We start from the raw sequence: 24,228 nt of genomic DNA on the forward strand, positions 1-24,228 counted from the left end.
CATGAATGGGTAAGTCACAGACTGAGAGAAAATAGTAGTAAAACAAAGGATCAGTATCCAGTCTCTACACTACAACTCAACACTATAATGATAAACAACCTAGTTAAAAAATGAGTGAACGGTATACCCATACCATGGAGTAATACTCAGCAGCAAAAAGGAATACATCATTAATACACGCAACAACTTGGACGAACCTCAAGCAAATGATACTGAGTGAGAAAAACCAATCACAAAAGGTATATACCGTATGACTCTAATTATGTAATATTTGTGAAATAATGAAATTATAGAGATGGAAAATGGATTAGTGATTGCCAGGGGTTAGGAATGTAGGGAGGGGAGGAGATGGTTGGGGCTGTAAAGGAATAACACAAGGGAGTCTTGTGGTTATGATATAGTTGAGTATGTTGATTGTGGTAGTGGTTATGCAAGGCTAAATGTAATAAAATTTCGTAGAATTATATACATACACATACGTGAGCGCATGTATTACTGGTGAAATCTAAATAAGCCTTATGGGTTATACCAAGGGTGATTTCTTGGTTTGAATATTTTACTATAATATTCAGGCTTGTAAGATGTTAACATTGAGAGGAACTAGGTGAAGGGTGCATGAGACTTTCATGTACATTTCTTTGCAACCTCCTATGAATCTACATTTATTTCAAAATAAAAAGTAAATAAAAATGTCCTGTTGAGGGTGATAGGTAAAAGATTTGAACAAAGAGAGGAGCTACTCTTTTTCTTGATCAATGACTACAATTCATCTATATCTAAATCTGTATTAGGCAGCTCAGGCTGCCATAACAAAATACCATAGACTGGGTGACTTAAACAACAGAAATGTATTTTCTCACAATTCTGGTGGCTAGAAGTCCAAGGTTAGCATTTTTGGGCCTGATGGGGGCTCTCTTCTTGGCTTGCAGACGGCGCCGTTCTTACACTCTCTTCACATGGTGAAGAGAGAGAGAGAGAAATCTTTCTCTTCCTCCTATAAGGCCACCAGTCCTATCCTATTCTGTCCACCAGTCCTGTGATTTAGGACTCCACCCTTATTACTTCAGTTAACCTTAATTGCCTCCTAAAAGCGCTGTCTCCAAATACAGTCACATTGTGTGTTAGGGATTAAATGTATAGTTTTGGAGGGACACAATTCAGTCCATAGCAATATCTATAATAGGATCCAGTTTCTAACTATATATACACACACATATATATTTGCTTGCCTAAAAACATGTTCGTTCATTTATTCAGCAAATACTTGCATGTCCAGTCTGAACCAAGCACTGTTCTAGACACCAGTAGGACAATTGTGAGCAAGAGTGGTAGTTCCCAGCAGTCTTGTTTAATAGGACATTAAGTAAACAAGTAATGAATAAACAGTATTATATAGTGACAAATGTTATTAAGAAAAGTGAGAAGAGCAAGGGATAGAAATTGGCAGGTACAGACAGGTTTGTTTTAGGGTGGTTGGAGCTTTTTGATGAGGTGATATTTGAGTGGAGACATGAAAAAAGAGTTCAGACCATATGACTGTCTAAAGCAGGAAGCAAGAGCAGTCCTAACGGAACAGTAAATGCAGGGATCTTGGGTTGGAGAAACAAAGGCTTTGATGTTTGAGGAAGAGCAAGGAGGCCAGAATGATTATTCAAAAGATAAGTGAAAAGTAGCATAACAAGATGAAGTCAGAAATTTGACAAGGGCTAAATCGTGTAAAAGTTTGTATATCATAGGGTAAGGCATGTGACCTTTTTTTTTTTGTCCCACTGCACCACTTGCCGGATCTCAGTTCCCCAACCAGGGATTGAACCTGGGCCACAGCAGTGAAAGCTCAGAATCCTAACCTCTAGGCCACCAGGGAACTCCCAGCATGTGACGTTTAAGTGTGAGAAAGTCATTGGAGATTTCTGAGCAGCGGAATGACATGAGCTGATTTGTCTTGTAATTATCACTCTATGGGTAATAGATCAAATAGGGGCAAGATGGATAGTAGGAAGACCAATTTAGGAGGCAATTTCATTTGTCCCAATGGAATATGATAGTGGTTTTGATTTGAATGGTACTGGTGGGATGACAGATGTTAGATTCAGGGTGGGTTTGCCCAGAACACGCTGGGCAGCTCCTCTGTCTGGATCCTCACCTCTTCTTGCTGGAACTCCCCAGCAACCTTCACAGGGCTGCCCCCACAAGTGGATGTCCTCTTTACCCAGATTGGACTCCTCACACAGCCTCCTTCCCCCTATATGGCTAAGGAGCATCTTTGTCTTTTAATTGGCATATTTTATCCATCTGCATTTAAGTAACTTTCTTATATTGGGTTTAAATCTACTATCTTCCTTTTTCTGTTTGTTCAACATGTTCTTTCTTCCTTTTTTCCATCTCCTGCCTGTTTTTGGGTTAATCAAGTATTTTTATTTTAGCTTTTGCCTCTTGAATGTGTCAGTTATACATAATTTTATTTTTCATAGTTGCCCTAGAGATTTACACATGCATTCTTCACTTACTACATTATATCTTAAATTAGTTCCTTTATATCTTTCCCAGTATTCAAGAGATGCTAACAACATGTAAATTCCTTTTATGTGTCCTCTACTTTTTGTACTGTTGTTGTCATGTATCTTAATTCTACATACATTTAAATCCCCACAGAGTATTAATTTATATTATATTATGAATATTGATTTTGATTAACCTACACACATACCTTTTACAGTGCTCCTTTCTCTTTTCTGTGTGGTAGTGCTTCTATTTAGAATCATTTTCTCTGTCTCTGAAGAGCTTACTTCAGTATTTCTTTTACTGTGCCTGCTAGCAACGAATTCTCTTAGGTTTTATTTGAAAATATCTTTATTTTGTCTTCATTTTTTTTTCCAGCCATGCCATGTAGCAGGTGGGGTGTAAGTTCCCTGACCAGGGATCAAACCCATGCCCCCTGCAGTGGAAGCATGGCATCCTAACCACTGGACCACCAGGAAATTCCCTGGTCTTCATTTTTAAAGTGTAGAATTTTGTCTTCATTTTTGTTGGGTAAAGAATTCTGGATTGGCAGTTATTTTGTCTTCGCAGATGTCTTCTTGTCTTTTGTGGCTTCTGTCATTTTTATTGAGTGGCAGTTTGTCTGTCATGTTGTAACTGTTGGAGGTATTCTTTTGGAGGTATTGTTTTTCCCCATAACTGCTTTTAGAATTTTCCTTTTTATTTTCACAGATTTACTGCTGTGGATAGTTTTATATGGTGATGCATATATTCTGTTTGACGTTTTTAGGAATCAAAAAAAATTAGGCTTGATGTCTTGTCAGTTTGGAAGAATTCTTGGTTATTATATATTCAAATATTATGTCTTTTCCATTTTTGCACTTCTCTCTTTTTGGCTTACACATGTTAAACATTTTTACATTGTCCCATGTATCTTTTATGTTTTTTTTCTTTTTCTTTTTTATTCCTGTGCTTCAACCTTGATATCATTTATAAACCCATTTCCCGGTTCACTGATCTTCTCTTCTGCTAAGTCTAATCTGCTGTTAAAGCTATCTGTTAAATTTTAAATTTTAGTTATCATATTTTTTTAATTATAAGAACTCTACTTAGATATTTTTAATGAATTCCACTTCTGGGTAAATCCTCCATCTTGTATCTGTTTGCTTGGAATATTAATCAGTTTTGGAATGGCTTGGGTCTGTTTCTATTGTCTGTTTAACCTCTTGGTTTTTAGTCATTTTTCTCCAGTCTTTTATTTTTTTATTTTACTTTTTAAAATTTGATTTACTTCCATAGACTTTATTTATTTATTTATTGGCTGCGTTGGGTCTTCATTGCTGTGCACCGGCTTTTTCCAGTTGTGGCGAGCAGGGGCTACTCTTCACTGTGGTGTGCGGGCTTCTCATTGCAGTGGCTTCTCTTGTTGCAGAGCATGGGCTCTAGGTGCATGGGCTTCAGTAGTTGTGGCACATGGGCTTAGTTGCTCCATGGCATGTACAGTCTTCCTGGACCAGGGCTCGAACCCATGTCCCCTGCATTGGCAGGCGGATTCTTAACCACCGCGCCACCAGGGAAGTCCCTCTCCAGTCTTTTATACCTGATAATTTATAGTTGAATTATGGACATTATGTTTGAAAATTTTTAGTGTCTCTGAATGATACTGTTTCTGAACAACACGTTGTCTTTCTTCAGAGATGATTTAATTTGCCTCTGGTAGGTATACAGAGTATGGGCTGATTAACTTCATCTATTTAAGAAAATAGTCTCTTTACTGCTTGTTTGTATCTCTTCTGTGGTCTCAACTGAAAGCCTGGGATGACTGTTAGGAAACTTCCTCTTTAGGGGCATCTGAACTCCAGTTTCTTTCGCCCTGCACTTTGAGACTGCCAAAATCTCTACTTTAGCCTTTTAGAAGTTGCTTTCTGCTTAATTTCATGGCCATGACTGATGCTCAGTTTAAGAATCAGCAAATGACTCAGGAGAAATTCCATGTAGAGTGTTGGTTTAATTCAATATGTTTGCTTTCTCTCCAGGGCCTTTGCTGTCTTGTTCTAGCCAGAACACCACTTAGTGATTTCTCTGAAAGCTGCTTCCCTCTCTGCAGGGGCAGCGCTTCCTCCAGGAGGTCTCAGAACATTGCAGCACAGGTGGAGTCATATCCTGACCTCTTTGGTTGCCCTGCTGAGATGTTCTCCAGACTTTCCATATTATGGGTCAACAGGTGTTACCCTAATAAATAGGAGCTGGGTAGTCTAATCTCATGGAGGCTGACCTGGATTTAGGGGATCAGCTACCCCAGTTTATCAATCATAGCTATATATTTGTGTAGAAAACCCCAAACAAAAATATTTCCCTAATCCTTTTAAACATATACTTAAAAGCCATTTACGCAAGTGGATTTAAAATGTAGTGTAGATCCTTAATTCAAGTCACTGTAGCATTATTGCATTGCATCAGGGTGCTTATTCCTATAGGCTTCTTCCATTCTGGGTGATAATCTGGTGACTAAAGAAAGCCATTACAAATTAATTTTTGGGACAGAGTTTGGGCAAGAAGAAAAATATCTTTTAGAGTTCATAATTAAATATTTCAGAACAAGAAAGAAGAAGTAGAATATGGGTATGTTAGAGGGACAAGACACTTTAATTTTTTGAAATAGATGCCATTCATAGACAGTCTCCATTCACAGCAAAATTTAATGGAAGGTACAGAAATTTTCCACATACTCCCTGAGGATTGCATTATTTTTATGTTAGTGGGAATCTGCATCTTTTTTGTGTTTGCATTTTTAAGATGCTTTTAAACGTTTAGTTTATTGATGAATATATAATTGACATACATTAAAATTCACTTTTTTTAGTGTCCAGTGTTAGGCATTTTAATAAATGTATATAGTTGTGTAACTACCACCACAATCAAGTTTTATTTTATGTTTTAAAATTTTTATTTATTTATTTATTTGGCTGTGTTGGGTCTTCGTAGCTGCGCGAGGGCTTTCTCTAGTTGTGGTGAACGGAGGCTACTGTTTGTTGTGGTGCACAGGCTTCTCAATGCCGTGGCTTCTCTTGTTGTGGAGCATAGGCTCTTGGCGCATGGGCTTCAGTAGTTGCAGCGGGCTCAGTAGTTGTGGCTCATGGGCTCTAGAGTGCAGGCTCAGTAGTTGTGGCGCACGGGCTTAGTTGCTTTGCTGCACGGGCTTAGTTGCTTTGCTACATATGGGATCTTCCCAGACCAGGGATTGAACCTGTGTCCCCTGCATTGGCAGGACTGCACCACCAGGGAAGTCCCACAGTCGAGTTTTAGAACAGTTCCAAAGTCTCCTCATGCTCCCAGTGTTTCTTCACTAAATTAAATCTAGCTTTTGGGCTAAGAAATACCTTTTTTATTATTTTGAGTGCTTTTTTTATAAATAAAGAATGAATGCTGAGTTAATGTCAGATACCTTTCCAGTGTCTATAGAAATAAGTGTATGATTTTAATCCTTAGAATAATTAATATTATAATTTTTTTTAGTAGATTTACTAATGTTGAACTGCCCCTGCATTCCCAGGGTAAGCCACAGTTAATTATGATATATTTTCTTTGTGTGCTATGAGTTTTGGCATGAATTTTCATAAGTGATATTGGCGTATAGCTTTCCTTTACTAGGTTTTGATTTCATTTTTAAACTCACTTAAAAATAATTTGGAATTTTTTCCTTTCTTTTTAATGTGCTGGGCCACTTTAAATATAATTGGGCTACATGCTTTCTAAAGTTTTGATAATCTTCAAAATAGTTTTTGGAGAAGGTTTTTGACTACTTTCTCTATATTTTTTTAGAAAATTACTTTATTGGCATAGAGTAGTTCCTTATGATTTTCAAGATACTCTATGTTTTGTTAATAATTTGTTAGTGTCAAGAAGTGTGAAGGGTCTGAAATGTTACCCTACTTGCAAGCTAACAAGTAGCCTGTAACAGTGTCATGGATGCTGGCAGAAGACACAAGACTCCTTAATTAAAGGCAGAGGATTTTATTGCTCAAAACCCAGCAAGCAGCATGAACATCAATATGTTTGCATTGTTCCTCTTTGCCCACAAGTCCCATGGAGGTGATGCGGATGGGTATAGGCAGATTCCTGAAAATGCAGTGAGCTGCTTTATGGGAGGGGACCCTGAACTTAGAGAACCTAAATCTTTCATCATGAGCAATACGCATACATGACCTTTGCTTTGAGGGACAAACTACCTTGATTCAAAGTATCTCTACCTTCTAAGATTCAAACTGTCTCTACCTTCTAAGGCTATTTGTTATATAAACATTATCAAAAAGATAATCCAGAACAAACACAGTTAGTACTTCTGCTTGCAAGATGCACAGAAATGTGAAAGACCCATGGCGAGTTGTCTCTGAATACCTAGTTGCTATTTGTTTTGTTTGAATGCTTTCCTTTTTTTTCTTATTATCTTAGCAGATGGTTAAAATATCTCACTGAAGTTTTTCAGATAACCTGGGTTTTTAATTTGTGTGTTAATTTCATTCTTTTTCTGTTACCTAATTGAGATTTTGCTTTTATTTTAATTTATTCCCTCCTGGGTTCCTCAGTATATTTTGTTGTTCTTTTTCTAACTTTTGAGTGAGATACTCCTATTTTTTTCTTTCATTCCTATTGCTCTAAGTATTTAAATGTATTCATGAATTTTCTTCTAAGATCTGTAGCTGTATTTCATAGATTCTTGATAATGTGGTGTTTTCAATATTATTTTCTAGAAATTCTTCAGTTTATTTAGTAAAGAGTTTAAAATTTTGAAGTGAAGATATCTCTTGTTTTTTTTCACTTTATTCTCATTTTGTTTTATAGTGATAAGACTGTGGTTTGAGTCAACAGTTTTATACTTTTCTACTGTAGTCACAGAAAAATACTTTCCTATCTCTCTATCCCTTTTCCTCCCATCTCTTTGCTTACCTCATTCGCATTTAGATTTTCTTCGTGCAGGTCCCTCATCTAGATCACTGTCTTCAGGCTCACATCTAACATAGCCTTTATTTTTACTCTCTTGCACTTGGGTGATACCAAGCCCCATTCCATAGTTGACAGCCATTCTGCTGTACTCAGCATCTACACATGCCTTTTGGCTCAGGATTTCATAAGCCTGTCAGTGTTAGCATGGGAAGTACGAAAGTTGCTTTGGCTATGTAGGATTGGAGAGGAGCACCTAGAGAAGTTATGGAGGAGCAAGTGTTTGAGTAAATGTAGCACTGATGTAGTAATAGTATAAATCCTGGTGGAAATAAGCAAATCGTTGTAGTATATGCAGTATAAAAGATTAGAGACAGATGTACATATATGTTAGTGATTACGTAATTGTGGGAATTAAATGAGTAACATCTATTGTGAATCTGGGGTTGGTTATTCAATAGTAAGTGAACTTAGAATTGTTTATGCCACTGGGAAAACTCAGAGGCATGAAACTAACAGAATAACACGTGAGAAAATTAATGAATATGTTATTACAAAATTGGAAAAAGTGTTATAGAGAAGAGCAACAGGTTGATGGGACAAATCATAAAGTGCCTAGATATAAATAGGATCAGCAGGAATAGCTATTCTGAAGACATGATTTTTGATTTGAGACCTGAGGATGAAGAGAAGCCAACCACGCAAAGTCAGAGGATTTCTCAGAGTAGAAATCGACAGCCTATTTAATGGCAATAGTTGTAGTGCATTTTGTGAGCTGAAAAGAGGCCTTTATGGCATGAACAGGGAAAGTAAATGGAATAGGAGCTGATAACAGAAGCCTTATTATTCATGCTCAGGTATTTATATTTTATTCTAATTGTAAGGAAAAGTCACTGAAAACATTTAAGTAGAGAGACTCAAACACTGATCCACAACAGAGTCATTTATTGTCAAATATAAATAAGAACCAAACAAAAAAACATGCCTAGGAACTAGTCCTGTAGATTTTGTTTCAGTTAAACATATCTCTGTACAGTTTTAACAGGTCTTTAGATGATTCTTATGCACACTTAAATCAGGCCTCCACTGACTTGTTTCTCTAATCACCAACCTTACCTCCTTTCTTGAACTGTCTTTATTCTGTGTTTCCTTCGCCTTGTTTTGAAATGTATGAGAATATAGTGTGTTCTATAATACAATTAATAATCCGTAATACAAATTAGCTTAGTAATGATATGAGGTAGAGAATGATATCAGTATAATATGGAACTTAGATGTGTCACAGGTAATTTTCCTAGTTGAATGATGCCAGAATAGTAGAATTAGATTTATAACATTCAGCAGGAAAAGTAGAAGGCTTTGATGTGATACTTTATTGTTAAGAGCCCTTTCGTCTCTATATTAAGAAAATTAATAATAAATGCCTGAATTCAGGGTACCCTCCCCAGACATGGATACTGTCAACTTTGCATGTCTCCTAAGCTGAGGATAGGTTACACTTCATCCTATTCCCACCTTAATGGTAGCCTCACTGGCTCAAGGCTTTATTTTCATGCACAATGTCTCAGCATCTGAAATCCAGCATTTTCAGTTTATTTTTGTGCATTTTAATATCCGTGATGCAGCTTCAGCTATGATGAGCTGCCTTTCAGGTTATCTCTTAAGATATCAATGATTATATTTGTTAGTGCTCTGCCAATAAAGTTGTGTAGATTCTTTTTTTTTAGGCTACATGGGGTCTTCATTGCTGCGCATAGGCTTTTCTCTAGTTGTGGCCGAGCAGGCGCTACTCTTCATTTCGGTGCTTGGGCTTCTCATTGTGGTGGCTTCTCTTGTTGCAGAGCACAGGCTCTAGGTGCATGGGCTTCAGTAGTTACAGCATGCAGGCTCAGTAGTTGCAGCACACAGGTTCTAGAGCATGAGGGCTTCAGTAGTTGTGGCATGTGGGCTCTAGGGCACACTGGCTTCAGTAGTTGTAGCACATGCGCACATGGGATCTTCCCAGGTTAGGGATCAAGCCCATGTCCCCCGAATTGGCAGGTGGATTCTTAACCACTGTGCCACCAGGGAAGTCCCACTTGCATAGATTTGAGTGGTCTTCTCCAGCCCTGTTTTCCCCATAAACTCTAACTTTTGGTGTGTAATTTTGCAGGAGATAGGGTTTTTTTAAGTACACACATGTGTTATTATAACAGAAATGCCCATCTTCTAGAGATGTCTAATCCATTCACTGGTAATAGGCATTATTTTAGGTGCTTTTTATTTTTGTATGGAAATTTTCTTTCTTCTGGAACAGGAAAACAGCATGTATTTGCTTTTTTGTTTTCTTTCAGATTTGGAGTCCAGATACAGGACCGATACTTTATCTCCAGAAAAGGACATTTATGAAATATATTCATTCCAGTGGGAGATAATGGAAAGAATTAAAAGCTATAGCCTTCAGGACTCCATTTTTAGAAATGATTGGGAATGCAAAAGCAAGATTGAGGGGCAAAAGGAACCACAAGAGGGATATTTTGGGCAAATGAAAGTTGCTTCTGAAAATATGACCACTTACAAAAGGCATAATCTTCTTGCTGACTATCAGAGAGTTCATAATGGAGAAAAGTTATATGAATGTAAGGAATGTAGGAAGACCTTTATTCGTCGCTCAACACTTAGTCAACACCTGAGAATTCATACTGGTGAGAAACCTTATAAATGTAAGGAGTGTGGGCAGGCCTTTAGACAGCGTGCACACCTTATTAGACATCACAAACTTCATACTGGTGAGAAACCCTATGAATGTAAGGAATGTGGGAAGGCCTTTACCGTCCTCCAAGAACTTACTCAACATCAGAGACTTCATACTGGTGAAAAGCCCTATGAATGTAAAGAATGTGGAAAGGCCTTTAGAGTACATCAGCAACTTGCCCGACATCAGAGAATTCACACTGGTGAGAAGCCCTATGAATGTAAAGCGTGTGGGAAGACGTTTAGGCAATGTACACACCTTACTCGACATCAGAGACTTCATACTTCTGAGAAGCTCTATGAATGTAAGGAATGTGGGAAAGCCTTTGTATGTGGTCCAGACCTTAGAATACATCAGAAAATTCATTTTGGGGAGAAACCCTATGAATGTAAGGAATGTGGAAAGTCTTTTAGAATATGCCAACAACTTACTGTCCATCAGAGTATTCATACTGGTGAGAAACCCTATGAATGTAAGGAATGTGGGAAGACTTTTAGATTAAGGCAACAACTTGTTCGCCATCAGAGAATTCATACTCGTGAGAAACCCTATGAATGTATGGAATGTTGGAAGACCTTTAGTAGTTACTCACAACTTATTTCCCATCAGAGCATTCATATTGGTGAAAGACCTTATGAATGTGAAGAATGTGGGAAAGCCTTTAGACTACTCTCACAACTTACTCAACATCAGAGTATTCATACTGGGGAGAAACCTTATGAATGTAAGGAATGTAGAAAGCCTTTTAGATTGCTCTCACAACTTACTCAACATCAGAGTATCCATACTGGAGAGAAACCTTATGAATGTAAGGAATGTGGTAAAGCTTTTAGACTTTATTCTTTTCTTACTCAACACCAGAGAATTCATACTGGTGAGAAACCCTACAAATGTAAGGAATGTAAGAAGGCGTTTAGACAACATTCACACCTTACTCAACATCAGAAAATTCATAATGGAGTTTAATACAAGAAGGCTTTCAAATGTACATTATGTTACAGAACATCAGAAAATTCACTTTTGAGAAAATTTGTTTCATGCTCATAAATAAGCATAAAAAAGTTTGTATTTCAGAAAACTTGTTGCTTTAAAACCTTCTGCCACCATTCAAACATTGTTCATCTTCAGCAAATTTATACAAGAAAATAATACAGCGAGTTCAGAAAAATCTTTAGCCTTATCTATCATTATTGCCATTTCACCACTTTATTACCAGTGTGTCATTGGATAAGGTACTTAAATTTCTGTGCCTCATTTTGCTCACTTGTAAAATGGTGATAGCAGTACCTATGTATATTAGTTATTTATTTCTGTGTAATAAATTACCACAAACTTAGTAACTTAAAATAATACACATTTATTATCTCAGTTTCTATGGGTCAGGAGTCTAGACATAACTTAGTTGGGTCCTCTGCTTCAGGGCCTCTCACAAGGCTAAAATCAAGATTTCAACCATGGCTGAGTCTCATCTGAAAGCTCAACTGGGGATCCACTTCCAACCTCACATGGTTGCTGGCCAAATTAATTTCCTGAGGGCTGTTATGCTGAGGTCCTCAGTTTCTAGCTGGCTGTTGGCTGAAGGCTGACTTCAGTTCCTTGCTACATGGGCCTCTTCAGTGTGGCTGCTTACTTCATCAGAGTGTGCAAGCCAAGAAAGCAGGAAGTCAGCTAGCATCAAAGAAGCTATCATCTTGTGTTAACCTCATCATTGAAATGACATTATTTTATCACCTTTGCCATCTTCTTTTGGTTAGAAGCAAGGAACTAGGCTGTCCTACACTCAAGGGAACAAGCTTATACAAGAGTATGACTACCAGGAGGCAGGGACCATTGGGGCCAATTCAGAGTCAACCTGCTACATCATGTAATAGAATTGTGGTGAGGCCTGAGTAGTTAATTCTTGGAAAAATAGCAGCCACATACCATGTTTTCTGTAAATATTATCTATAGTTATTAACATCATTAGTATTAGTGAATTCATATGAAAGGAATATCCTATAGAAGTAATAAATGTAGAAATGCCTCCTGTCACTGCTCAGCACTTACTAAACTTAAGATAATTTATTCTGGATAAAGTCTAGGAGGTTATACTGAATGTGAGAAGTTCTTCATCACTTGAGCTGCGTCGGAAATTTCATGCTGGAAAGAAACCTTATGAATTTCATGAATATTAGGTTAAGAGTACAACTGTTGAAGAATCAAAGAGAAGTACGAAATTATTTTCCCATAATAAATTCCAAAGGGTAAATGTTTTATAATCCCTATCCTCTGACCACCATTCAAGATTAATTAGAAACTATCAAAAAGATGGCAAAAAGGAAACTAACCACTTGGAAGTATGTGTATGTGTGTGTGTGTGTGTGTATGTGTGTGTATAATAATCTTGTATAAAGAAAGAAAACATTCCATGACAGTCAGTATACTTTTTGATGCTCGAATTGCCCCATCTTCAACCAATGGGAGTTGGGTTGACATGACCACAATAGCAGTTTGATAATTTACTTGGTTAATGGCTGCACAGTTTGGTCAGCTCTGGAAGATGCTTGGGTACCAACTCATCGTTCTGAAAAGCAATAAATAAAGGGAAAAATAAGTATTTATTTTGTTTTTCCCATGTGAATCAAGTTTCAGGGTCACCCAAATCTCATCGAATTAAATTTTTCGTAATTTAAGAAATCTCACCAGTAAATACAGAAAAATTGATAGGATTAGAAAAATCATTTTTTAGTTCCTAATGGAATAATGGGTCCAGAAAATGATCTTCAGTAGATATTAAAACTATTTGGTGAAAGAGTTTATAGTGAGAACTTTATATTGGATTTATCAAGCTGACCACCTCTGAGCCCTTTGTTCAATTTTAATCTCTATAAAAGTGGGACTGTCAGAAAATATGCACCTCCTGATATAATGCAGTTAAGAAGTACATACCACTACATACGAAGTCTTATTGCCAAAGTAATGAACTGAAGGAATCAAAGCTTTAAATCAAAAAAGTTTTAAAGCCAAAAAAGTGGAATAGATGAACAAAGTAAATAGCACCACAAGGAAGCAGCCAAGCAGATCCAGAGTGTGTAAAGTTCTACAAAACAAATGACCTGATTTCTTCAACTAATGAATGGCATGAAAAAGAAAAGAAGGGCACTGTTAACAGATTAAAAAAGACTTGAGACATATCAACTAAATTCAATACGTGGGCATTATTTGGACCCAGATAAATGTAAAAAGATATTTTGGAGACTGGGGGAAATGTGGGCATGCACTGAGTATTAAACGATTTTTAGAAATATTAGTTTTGTTAGGAATGACAATATCAATGTAGTTATTAAAAAATAAAGGATCCTATGCGTTAGAGATACACATATAGGAAATGGTAAGATACCCAGATTTGCATTAAAATACTCTAGCAAAAGAAAAAGAATTGGCAAAGAGAGAAAGTGGATTGGCAAAATGTTGATAATTACTGAAGTAGAGTGGTTGTTTATGGGGGGTTTGTTGTTCTAATATTTTTACTTTTTTATGTGTTTGAAAGTTTCAATAATAAAATATTTAAAATCAAAACTGTAATTATACATTACTTAATAAGATGCGTGCGTATCTAAATTTGTCTATTCAGTGAGAAATTTATGCCCCTGCATACATGAAGGAAACTTCATTTGTGGGCCCAGTCTTCACCTTCTTCACTTACCTACAGTAATCAATGTTAGGCCTGTCACACAGATAAAAGTATTAAAGGAATAAATAAGCACTTATGTCAAGAAACCAGAAACGGAACAAAATAAAACCAACACAAGAGAAGCAAAGTACACTTAAAAGTAGAAATTAAGAGCTTAGACACCAGTAGACTTACTCCAATGTTAACGACTATATCTTGGCAGGTCTAATCAAGGAAAGGAAAATGAAGTATAAAACATTCAGCATTAACGATGATAAAAGTGACATAACTACAGATTATCAAGCAATTTTTCTTTTAATTATAAGGTAACACTATTTGTATGTACTATGTATATTCCAATATATGTAAAAATATGGGATTACATTTTCTTCTCTAAGAATGTTATCACAATTGACTTTGCTCTAGAACCCAAACAGACCAAGAAATAAATGGGTGTGTATATGTAGTTCCTATTTAAGGAAGAAATCTGATAGTTGTATAGATAAAAGCCTTAAGAAATAGATAATCCTTAACAAGATTTTACTAATTAATTTTACACAGGTAAAATAATCTGATATAAAACTAGATGAAAACTCCTAAAGAGCAAAATCTAGACCAGCTTCATTTATGAATATTCTATCCTTCATAGTTCTAAATAGTTGTATTTAGAATTTATTACAAAATCAGTCTTCACTAATAGGTCAGTGTTTTGTCTTTCCCAAGTACAAAATATCTCCAGAAGACCAGTGTTTAACTGGTCTTAACCCAACATTCTCCACAAGTTTGTTTCCAGGAATACTAGTCCTTGATGATATTTAGAAAAAAGATATCTTGGGGAAAAGTGTGAATGAAACAAAGGATAAAATATGTGCTTTGGGGGGAAATCCAAGTACACGTTATCAGCTTGTCAAAAGATGCATTAAAGAAATTTTCATTTAACACAGTGTATCTCAAATTTACTTCATTGTGCAATTCTACTCCAAATATCTTTTAACACCTTTAGAATATGAACCACTTTGGTAGATGCTACCATAACCACAATGAATGTCGTCAAGGGTATCATTTAAGACATTATGGTGAATGATTGTCTTGGGAAGGGGTGAGGAAGGGTGCTTTTCTTTGCAGCTCACGTCATACTCTGACAGCAGCTTCCTGCTTGAATGGAAGGCTAGTGCTTTTCTATAGAATGGAAAAGATTCCAGCCTGGTCCTTGATAATATATGTATTAAATATGCTTAAATATTCTATTAAACAGTGATTAGGACATAAACAATTTTTCATTGTAATAAAAATGCTATATTGAATATCGTTTTGTGTGTTTTCTTATTTTTTTGAAGAGTCAAGATTCAAAGGTGCAGGGGAATTCCCTGGTGGTCCAGTGGTTGAGACTTCGCCTTCCAATGCAGGGGGTGCGGTTCGATCCCTGGTCGGGGAGCTAAGATCCCACATGCTGCTCAGCCAAAAAACCAAAACATAAAACAGAAGCAATATTGCAACAAATTCAATAAAAGCTTTAAAAATGGTCCACATCAAAAAAATCTTAAAAAAAAAAAGAATACACAATATGGCCTATATAACTTAAATATTAAATAGCATTAAATTGCTGAATCAGAGAACAGAAAGTTTATAAAAATACTGTTATATTTTCTTACACATTTAAATTAGTCCTAACAATTGCTACTGTTAACTAGTCCTGTTGTTTAAATGATCGCCTGGACGTGATGGAGAAGTGAATTGTGTGACTGAACCATACTAACTCCATTTTGTCAGCCCCGTCTTAGGCCTGCAGTCCTACTGACTCCCTTTTCTGCATGACTGAGCTTTAGCCTACTTGCAAGGAATGCACCCCAGCTGGATGAGCTCCCAGTCAACGTTTGTCCTTGCCTTAATCTGGTATGAAAACTGGAAGAGTGCCTTTTGCTGATGCAGATAGCTAATGGTGATGAGACCCTGGAGGCAGGAAAAACCCCGGGTTCCCCACAGTATGGACACGCTTCTGCCTAGTAGTTAGGTTAAATTTATTTGCTTGTTTGTTTATTTTTGCCTCACTGCACAGGCATGCAGAATTTTAATTCCCCCATTTTAGTTCCCCAACCAGGGATTGATCCCGTGCCCCCTGCAGTGGAAGCGCAGAGTCCTAACCGCAGGACAGCCAGGGAAGACCCTAAATTCTATGTTTAGCTTTGGCCCCTTTAAATCCCCCTGTACCGCTTTTGGCAGCAAGGAATGCAGCTGAGACTGCTTCTGGATCATCATCTGTCCGATCCTGCCTCTGTGTAACTTACCCACAATAAATGTCATCATTACATGTTACGGAGTTGCCTGCTTCGTCTTTTGGTCTCGAAGTTCCCTCTCAGTTTGGAAGATATTGTCCAATATCTCTGCCTCCCAATGTAAATAATACAGAATAATATTTAATTTCAAATCCTTATTTTTTGTATTAATACATATGTGTACAATTGTTTATTATATATCATATTGTTATGGGAACTTTTTTATTTGTTCCAGATGGTTGTGCCCCAGGTTGCCTCTCTAATAAGTTGGTTATTCGATAATCCAGTGCCCATTTATGATTTAAACCAGACTCCCCATTTGCTGTGCTACAAACTGTCATTTCCCAGGGTATTTGTGTGGTTATCTTCTTAACATATATTTCACCTGAAGTGGGAGAATCAGAAGAATATCTTTATCAAAAAGAGATATTTGAAAAGTTGAAAACCATATATTTGGAAGTGCCTCTTCTGGGGTCATCAAATATTCCATATTCAGGTTCCTTTTTAACTGATTCTCATCAATTTCATCAAACTTGAGTTTTAAGTTTTTGTGTAGCTCTCTCTTGAAGTGAGTCTTAAGGCCAGATCTTAACTAAAGGAAAGATGTCCACCTCTCTAGTCTAGGAATCTTGTCTTAAGGTCATATTTTTTAAAAGCAATGGATTCTTTTATCTTTCCATTATTCAAGTGTGCAGTCTTTTAGGCTTCTGCCTCTTCACTACCCAAATGTTACCCAATTGTTTCTCTGCTATAACCAACACAGTCAGAACCTAGGCCTCTGGGCCCTACTTGCTTTTTTGAGGTAAGTACTGACATGCAACAAATACCTTCAGTTGTATTTAATAGACACTAAAGAAAGATAAAAGAATGGCCAACATGCACATGAAAAAATGTCTAACATCATTAATTATCATGAAAATGCAAACTAAAACCATGAGACCCCATAACTGAAGCATTAGAATAGCTGAAATTAAAAAGATTGGCAATACCAAGTGCTGGTAAGGATGTGAAGCAACTGGAACTCTCATATACTGTTTTGGGAATGAAAAATGGTACAACCACTTTTGAAGAGAGCAGTTTCTAATAAAGTAAAACATAAATGAGGAATTCCACTCCTAAGAATTTGTTCAAAAGAAATAAAACTAAGCCAGGACTTGGAAGCAACCTAAATGTCCATCAACAGATGAATGGGTAAAGAAGATGTGGTACATACATACAATGGAATATTACTCAGCTGTAAAAAGCAATGAAACTGAGACATTTTTAGAGACATGGATGGACCTAGAGACTGTCATACAGAGTGAAGTGAGTCAGAAAGAGGAAAACAAATATTGTATATTAACATATATGTGGACTATAGAAAAGTGGTACAAATCAACCGGTTTGCAAGGCAGAAATAGAGACACAGATGTAGAGAACAAACATATGGACACCAAGTGGGCAAAGCGGGGAGTGTTGGGGGGGGAATGAATTGGGACACTGGGATACCAAATTGTACACTCTAAATATATGCAGTTTATTGTAAAAAATAAATAAAAAGTTAAAAAAAAAAAGAAATAAAACTATATGCCCAAAACATGCTATATGAAAGAAGCCATACACAAATTAGCAAAAACTATGTGATTCCTTTTTGTGGAATTCTAGAAAATGCAAACTAATAATGGTGGCAGAAAAGAGATCAATGGTTGTCTGGGACAAGGTGTAGAGGGAGAGATTAACTGTAAAGGGCCACAAGGGAACTTTCAAGCAATGGAAATATTCTGTATCTTACCCATAATAATAGTTCATGGGTGCCATTTTTCAAAACTCATCTGTACACTTAAAATGGGTGTATTATTTACATATTTGAAAGAAAAAAATTTTTTCACAAGAAAAAAATTTAACTGTGTGGTGCTGGAAAAAATGGATGCAATTTATTGTATATAAAGTACACCTCAGGGCTTCCTAGGTGGTGCAGTGGTTAAGAATCTGCTTACCAATGCAGGGGACACGGGTTCGATCCCTGCTCCGGGAAGATCCCACATGCCGCAGAGCAACTAAGCCCATGTGCCACAACTACTGAGCCTGTGCTTTAGAGCCTGTGAGTCACAACTGTTGAGCCCATGTGCTGCAACTACTGAAGCCCACGCACCTAGAGCCCGTGCTCCGCAACAAGAGAAGCCGCGGCAATGAGGAGCCCGCGCACCACAACGAAGAGTAGCTTCCACTCACCACAACTTAAGAAAGCCCATGCACAGCAAAATAAAGACCCAACACAGCCAATAAAATTAATTAATTAAAAAAATAAAGTACACCTCAGTAAAGTTGATAAAATGACATCAAGCTGTACACTTAACAAGTATGCCCTTTATACACTCGAAAAAGAGACAGCCCCTGATGTGCAGGAGCTGGTCTAGTACTGTCAGCTACATCTTGGTGTTTTCCTGCTCATCCTAAGTGATATCACAGAACATTAATAGCAGATAGGCAACTCTGTGACTCAGATGAGTCAAGACAAAAAGAAGATCACTCTGTAATGATATCTAAACACAGGTAAAACATGAACATTTTGCAAGCCACAAAATGCCAAACATACTCATGGGTAATATGAATGACTATTTCTTTACCAGTTACAATTTTAACCTTGCTTTATTCTGCCCTCCCTGGAGATAAGATTTATTAAGATATGCAATCATAAACAACAGGGTCCTACTCTATAGCACAGGGAGCTATATTCAATATCCTGTAATAAACCATAATGGAAAAGAATATGAAAAAGAATATGTATATTTCATATATATATATAAACTGAATTACTTTCCTGTAAATCAGAAACTAACATGACGCAAATCAACTATACTTCCATTAAAAGAAAAAGGGCGTGGGGTGGGGGAAGACATGCATTCATAGAATTAGCCCTGATTCCTGACAACATCCAATCCAGAGCAAAGCCTCACTTCCTTAAACTTTCTCTAAATCAATAAACACAAGGCCAAGTCTTTTCTAACACCTTCTTGTCGACGTATTCCCATGGTTCCAAGTGGTGTGTGTTCTTTACCTCAGTGACCATTAAACTCAACTTATTCTTCTACAGGAATGTTCCTGGTGGTGTTTGGCTGGAGGATATTGGCACACTTTACTATATAAATCTTACAATAAAAATATTAGCATAAAGATATACAGGGTTTTTTTAGGGTTCAGTTTTTCAACTGGCCAGAAGCTAAATTGGTTTCAACACTAAGGAAGTTGTATATTTATTTATTTAATCAGAGCCTTAAGATCATCTGTAACTTTTTTTTTCCAGTCCAGTCAGTGAAAACAGTGAACCACTAATTACTTCCCAATTTTGCTGATACATCTACCATTAACAGGTTGTTTTGGGCTGAGCAAGTCTTTTATTCTTTTCCAAAATCCACTGTTTCCCTTAATTGTAACATTTCTATGTGGCTGCATTCTCAAAGAACTCTTTAAAGATCCTCGCAGAAATCCGCGAGGTTCTATCATGGTGAAGTCACGGTTTGCATAAGAAAACAAGATTCCTTGTACGATATAAGGGGATAAATTAGCATGAGTGATCATTTTTTCCATTCATAGAAGGAATTTAAAAAGTGAGAGTTGTCGGAGGCTCTGAGTCTGGGCATCCTGTCACGCAGGTTACGCACACACTCGGTCCCTGGGGGCCGCTCGGAGCCCGCCCAGGCAGCTGTGCCCTCCCAGATCCGGGCACCCCGGAGGCGGGGGACGCGATGGTTCTGGTCGCGGGCCCCGCCCAAACCCGCGGTGGACCTGACCAAGGGCTGAGAAGAGCCTGGCAGAGGCCGGGGCGAGCACAAAGCCCTACCGCCTGCAGATTTCCAGCTGTCAGAGTCTCGCTACTCTCCGGAAGCTCTGAACTCCGTGCCCTCAAGCCACAGACCCCCTGTGGGAATGTTCAAAAATAAGTACCAGGGAGGTGCGTTTGTTGAACTCTTTAGTGCTGGGAGGGGGCGGAAATCCTGGAGCAAAATGAAAGATCCTTAGCAGTCCATCTGTGATTTGGAAAGAATTTGATAAAGAAGTTAAAAGTTTTGTGTTTGTCCTGGAAGGTACTACACATAAAATTCAGTTACCAAAGGAGAATAAGCAAATCCTTGGACGCATCCAGAGGTTTCTTGTACTTGAGATTTGCGTTTCCCTGGGACAAGACTTCTCCACCGAATTGCTGTAAGATACATAGAACTTCTTGCAATGTTTTATGTGTACTAGACATCTGATCAATTGAAGCAGTATGAGCAGTCATTAATTACAAGTGACAGTTTTTGCATTAAAAAGCAGTGACTTATCAAGTCGACATGAAGTAATTGAACTAATTCAGTCGTATTTCTCAGACACATTGTAGTCTGGCATTTTCCTAAGGGAAGAAAGCAAATTTCATCTGTTTAAGAAAATATCAAAGGATTCTGAATTTGACAATAAAGAGCCTGTAATTTAAAGAAATAAATAATCCAAAAGTTTCAGATTTTAGTTCAAATGAGGGGTGATATTATATTTTGTGCCGTCTGCTATTGGAAACTATGCTTGGTTTAAAACTAATTGAAATACCTCATTTTGAGAGACAAATCAAGATGGTGGAGTAGGAGGACGTGCACTCACTCCCTCTTGCGAGAGCACCAGAATTACAACTAACTGCTGAACAATCATCCACAGAAAGACACTGGAACTCACCAAAAAAACCCACCCCACATCCAGAGACAAAGGAGAAGCCACGATGAGACGGTAGGAGGGGTGCAATCGTGTTAAAATCGAATCCCATAAATGCTGGGTGGGTGACTCACAAGCTGGAGAACAGTTATACCACAGAGGGTTCTGAGCCCCACGTCAGGCTTCCTAACCTGGGGGTCCAGCAATGGGAGGAGGAATCCCCAGAGAACCAGACTTTGAAAGCCAGTGGGATTTGATTGCAGGACCTCCACAGGACTGGGGGAAACAGAGATGCCACTCTTGGAGGGCACACAAAAAAGTGTGCTCACCAGGACCCGGGGGAAGGAGCAGTGACCGCATAGGAGACTGAACCAGACCTACCTGCTGGTGTTGGAGGGTTGCCTGCAGAGGTGGGGGGGCAGCTGTGGCTCACTGAGGAGACAGGGGCATTGGCGGCAGGGGTTCTGAGAAGTGCTCATTGGCGTGAGCCCTCCCAGAGTCCACCATTAGCCCCACCAAAGAGCCTGTAAGCCCCAGCGCTGGGTCGCCTCTGGCCAAAGGACAACCAGGGTGGGAAAACAGCCGCACCCATTGGCAGACAAGCAGATTAAAGTGTCACTGAGCTCCACCCACCAAATCAGATTAATGTTTTACTGAGCTCCGCCCACCCAGCCCAACCCACCATCAGTCCCTCCCATCAGGAAGCACCCAGGAACCTCCTAGACAGCTTCCTCCACAAGAGGGCAGACAGCAGAATCAAGCAGTATCCACAGTATTTCATCTTGTGGAACTGAAAATCACAGCCACAGAAAGACAGAGAAAATGAAAAGGCAAAAGACTTTATACCAGAAGAAGGGACAAGATAAAACATCAGAAAAACAACTAAATGAAGAGGACATAGGCACTCTTCTGGAAAAAGAATTCAGAAGAATGATGGTGAAGATGATGCAGGACTTCGAAAAAAGACTGGATGCAAAGATCGAAAAGTTGCAAGAAAAGTTTACCAAAGACCTAGAAGAATTAAAGAACAAACAAACAGAGATATGCAACACCATAACTGAAATGAAAACTACACTAGAAGGAACCAATAGAAGATTAACTGAGGCAGAAGGGCAAGTAAGTGACCTGGAAGACAGAATGGTGAAATACCTCATTTTAATGTTTTTTGTTTGTATGTTTTGGCTGTGTTGGGTCTTCATTGCTGCTCACAGGCTTTCTGTAGTTGTGAACAGGAGGGGTTATTCTTCATTGCCTTGCCCGGGCTTCTTATTGCGGTGGCTTCTCTTGTTGCGGAGCACTGGCTCTAGGCACTTGGACTTCAGTAGTTGTGGCTCGAGGCTCTAGAGAGCAGGCTCAGTAGTTGTGCCGCATGGGCTTAGTTGCTCTGCAGCATGTGCTGCATTGGCAAGTGGATTCTTAACCACTGCACCACCAGGGAAGTCCCTAATTTTTTTATTTTTAATTTTTTAAATTTTGCTGGAGTATAGTTGATTTACAATGTTGTATTAATTTCAGGTGTACAGCAAAGTGATTCAGTTATACATATGTACATTCATTCTTTTTCAGATTCTTTACCCATGTAGGTTATTATAGAATATTGAATAGAGTTCCCTGTGCTATACAATAGGTCCTTGTTGGTTACATATTTTAGATATAGTAGTGTGTGTATGTTAGTCCCAAGCTCCTAATTTATCCCTCCCCACATGTTTTCCCTTTGGTAACCATAATTTTTTTTTAATTGAATGAGTCATATCAGGAAATCTCCCAAGTTCAGTAAAGAACAAAGTACTGTTATTTTTTTCCACTTTTATTGAGATATAATTGACATGCAGCACTGGATAAGTTTAAGGTGTACAGCATAATGATCTGACTTACATCTATAATGAAATGATTACCACAATAAGTTTAGTGAACATCCATCATCTCATATAGATACAAAAAAAGAAACAAAAAAAAATATTTTTACTTGTGATGAGAAAGAACTCATGATTTACTTCTTTAACAACTTTCGTATATAGCATACAACAGTGTTAATGGTATTTGTTTATGTTTATTTATTTTAAGTTCTTCATTGCAATATAATTGCTTTACACTCTTGTGCCAGTTTTTGAGGTACACCAAAGTGAATCAGCTGTATTTATATATATATCCCCATATCCCCTCCCTCCCGAGACTCCCTCCCCCCCCCCATCCTGGCCCTCTAAGTCATCACCCATCATCGAGTTGATCTCCCTTTGCTATGCAGCAAATTCCCACTAGATATCTATTTTACAGTTGGTAGTGTATATATGTCAATGCTACTCTCTCACTTCATCCCAGCTTCCCCTTCGCCTGCCCCCCCAAGCCTGTGTCCTCCAGTCCATTCTCTACATCTGCATCTTTATTCTTGCCCTGTCACTGAGTTCATCAGTACCATTTTTTTAAATTCCATATATATGAGTTAGCATACGGTATTTGTTTTTCTCTTTCTGTCCTACTTCTCTCTGTATGACAGTCTCTAGGTCTATCCACTTCATTACAAATAACTCAATTTCATTGCTTTCTATGGCTCAGTAATATTCCATTGTATATATGTGCCACATCTTCTTTATCCATTAATGGTATTTAGCATGTTGTACATTGTGTCCCTACTAGTTATTTATCTTATGACTGGAAGTTTCTACCTTTTTACTACCTTCATCTAGTTGCCCCTCCCCCACACCCACTCCCACCTCTGATAACCACAAATCAGATCTCCTTTTCCATGAATATATTTGTTTCTTTGTTTTTGAATTATACTTGGCCTACGACACTATGTTAGTTCCTGTTTCACAGCACAATGATTTGGTATTTCTATATATTTCAAAATTATCACCATGATAAGACTAGTTATATGTCACCATACAAAGATATTACATAGTTATTAACTATATTTCCCACAATGTACATTTCATACCTGTGACTCATTTACTTTTCAACTGGAAGTCCGTGCCCCTTAATCTCCCTCACCCATTTCTCTACTCCCCCCAACCCCTCCCCTCTGTTTCTTCTCTGTATCTAGAAATCTGTTTCTGTTTGGTTATGCTTGTTCATCTGTTTTGCTTTTTTGGGTTCCACATATAATGGAAATAATAAAGTATTGGTCTTTCTTTGTCAGACTTATTTCTCTTGGCATAATACTATCCAGGTCTATCCATGTTGCTGCAAATGGCAAAATTGCGTTCTTTTTAATGGCTAATATTCCATTACATATAATTATCACATCTTTATCCATTCATCTGCTGATGGGTATTTAGGTTGCTTCCATGTCTTTGCTGCTGCAAAGAACATTGGGGTGCATGTATCTTTTCAAATTAGTGTTTTCATTTTCCTCAGATATATACCCATAAAATACTAGTTCTATTTTAATTTTTTCAGGAATCTTCATACGGTTTTCCAGAGTGGCTGCACCAATTTACATTCCCACCCTCAGGATTCCCTTTTCTCGACATTCTTGCCAACACTTGTTATTT

General features: G+C 37.8%; 1 protein-coding gene across 12 annotated transcripts in view; it reads left to right on the forward strand.

Moving 5' to 3' along the window:
- The window catches only part of LOC130838808 (zinc finger protein 14 homolog), a 71,833-nt gene that overhangs the window by 12,335 nt on the left and 35,270 nt on the right, over positions 1 to 24,228 (forward strand). For 10 of the 12 annotated variants that reach the window (XM_057712415.1, XM_057712413.1, XM_057712417.1 and 7 more), the window contains one exon: positions 9,753 to 14,020. The exons of the other annotated variants lie outside the window; for them this stretch is intronic. In XM_057712415.1, coding sequence (XP_057568398.1) covers positions 9,753 to 11,119 — 1,367 coding nt within the window. In that variant the 3' untranslated portion in view covers positions 11,120 to 14,020. Of the gene's footprint in view, positions 1 to 9,752; positions 14,021 to 24,228 lie in introns of those variants that run through there. 12 annotated transcript variants of the gene reach the window in all.

The sequence above is a fragment of the Hippopotamus amphibius genome, chromosome 16 (genome assembly GCF_030028045.1).
Source record: "Hippopotamus amphibius kiboko isolate mHipAmp2 chromosome 16, mHipAmp2.hap2, whole genome shotgun sequence".
Taxonomy (NCBI): domain Eukaryota; kingdom Metazoa; phylum Chordata; class Mammalia; order Artiodactyla; family Hippopotamidae; genus Hippopotamus; species Hippopotamus amphibius.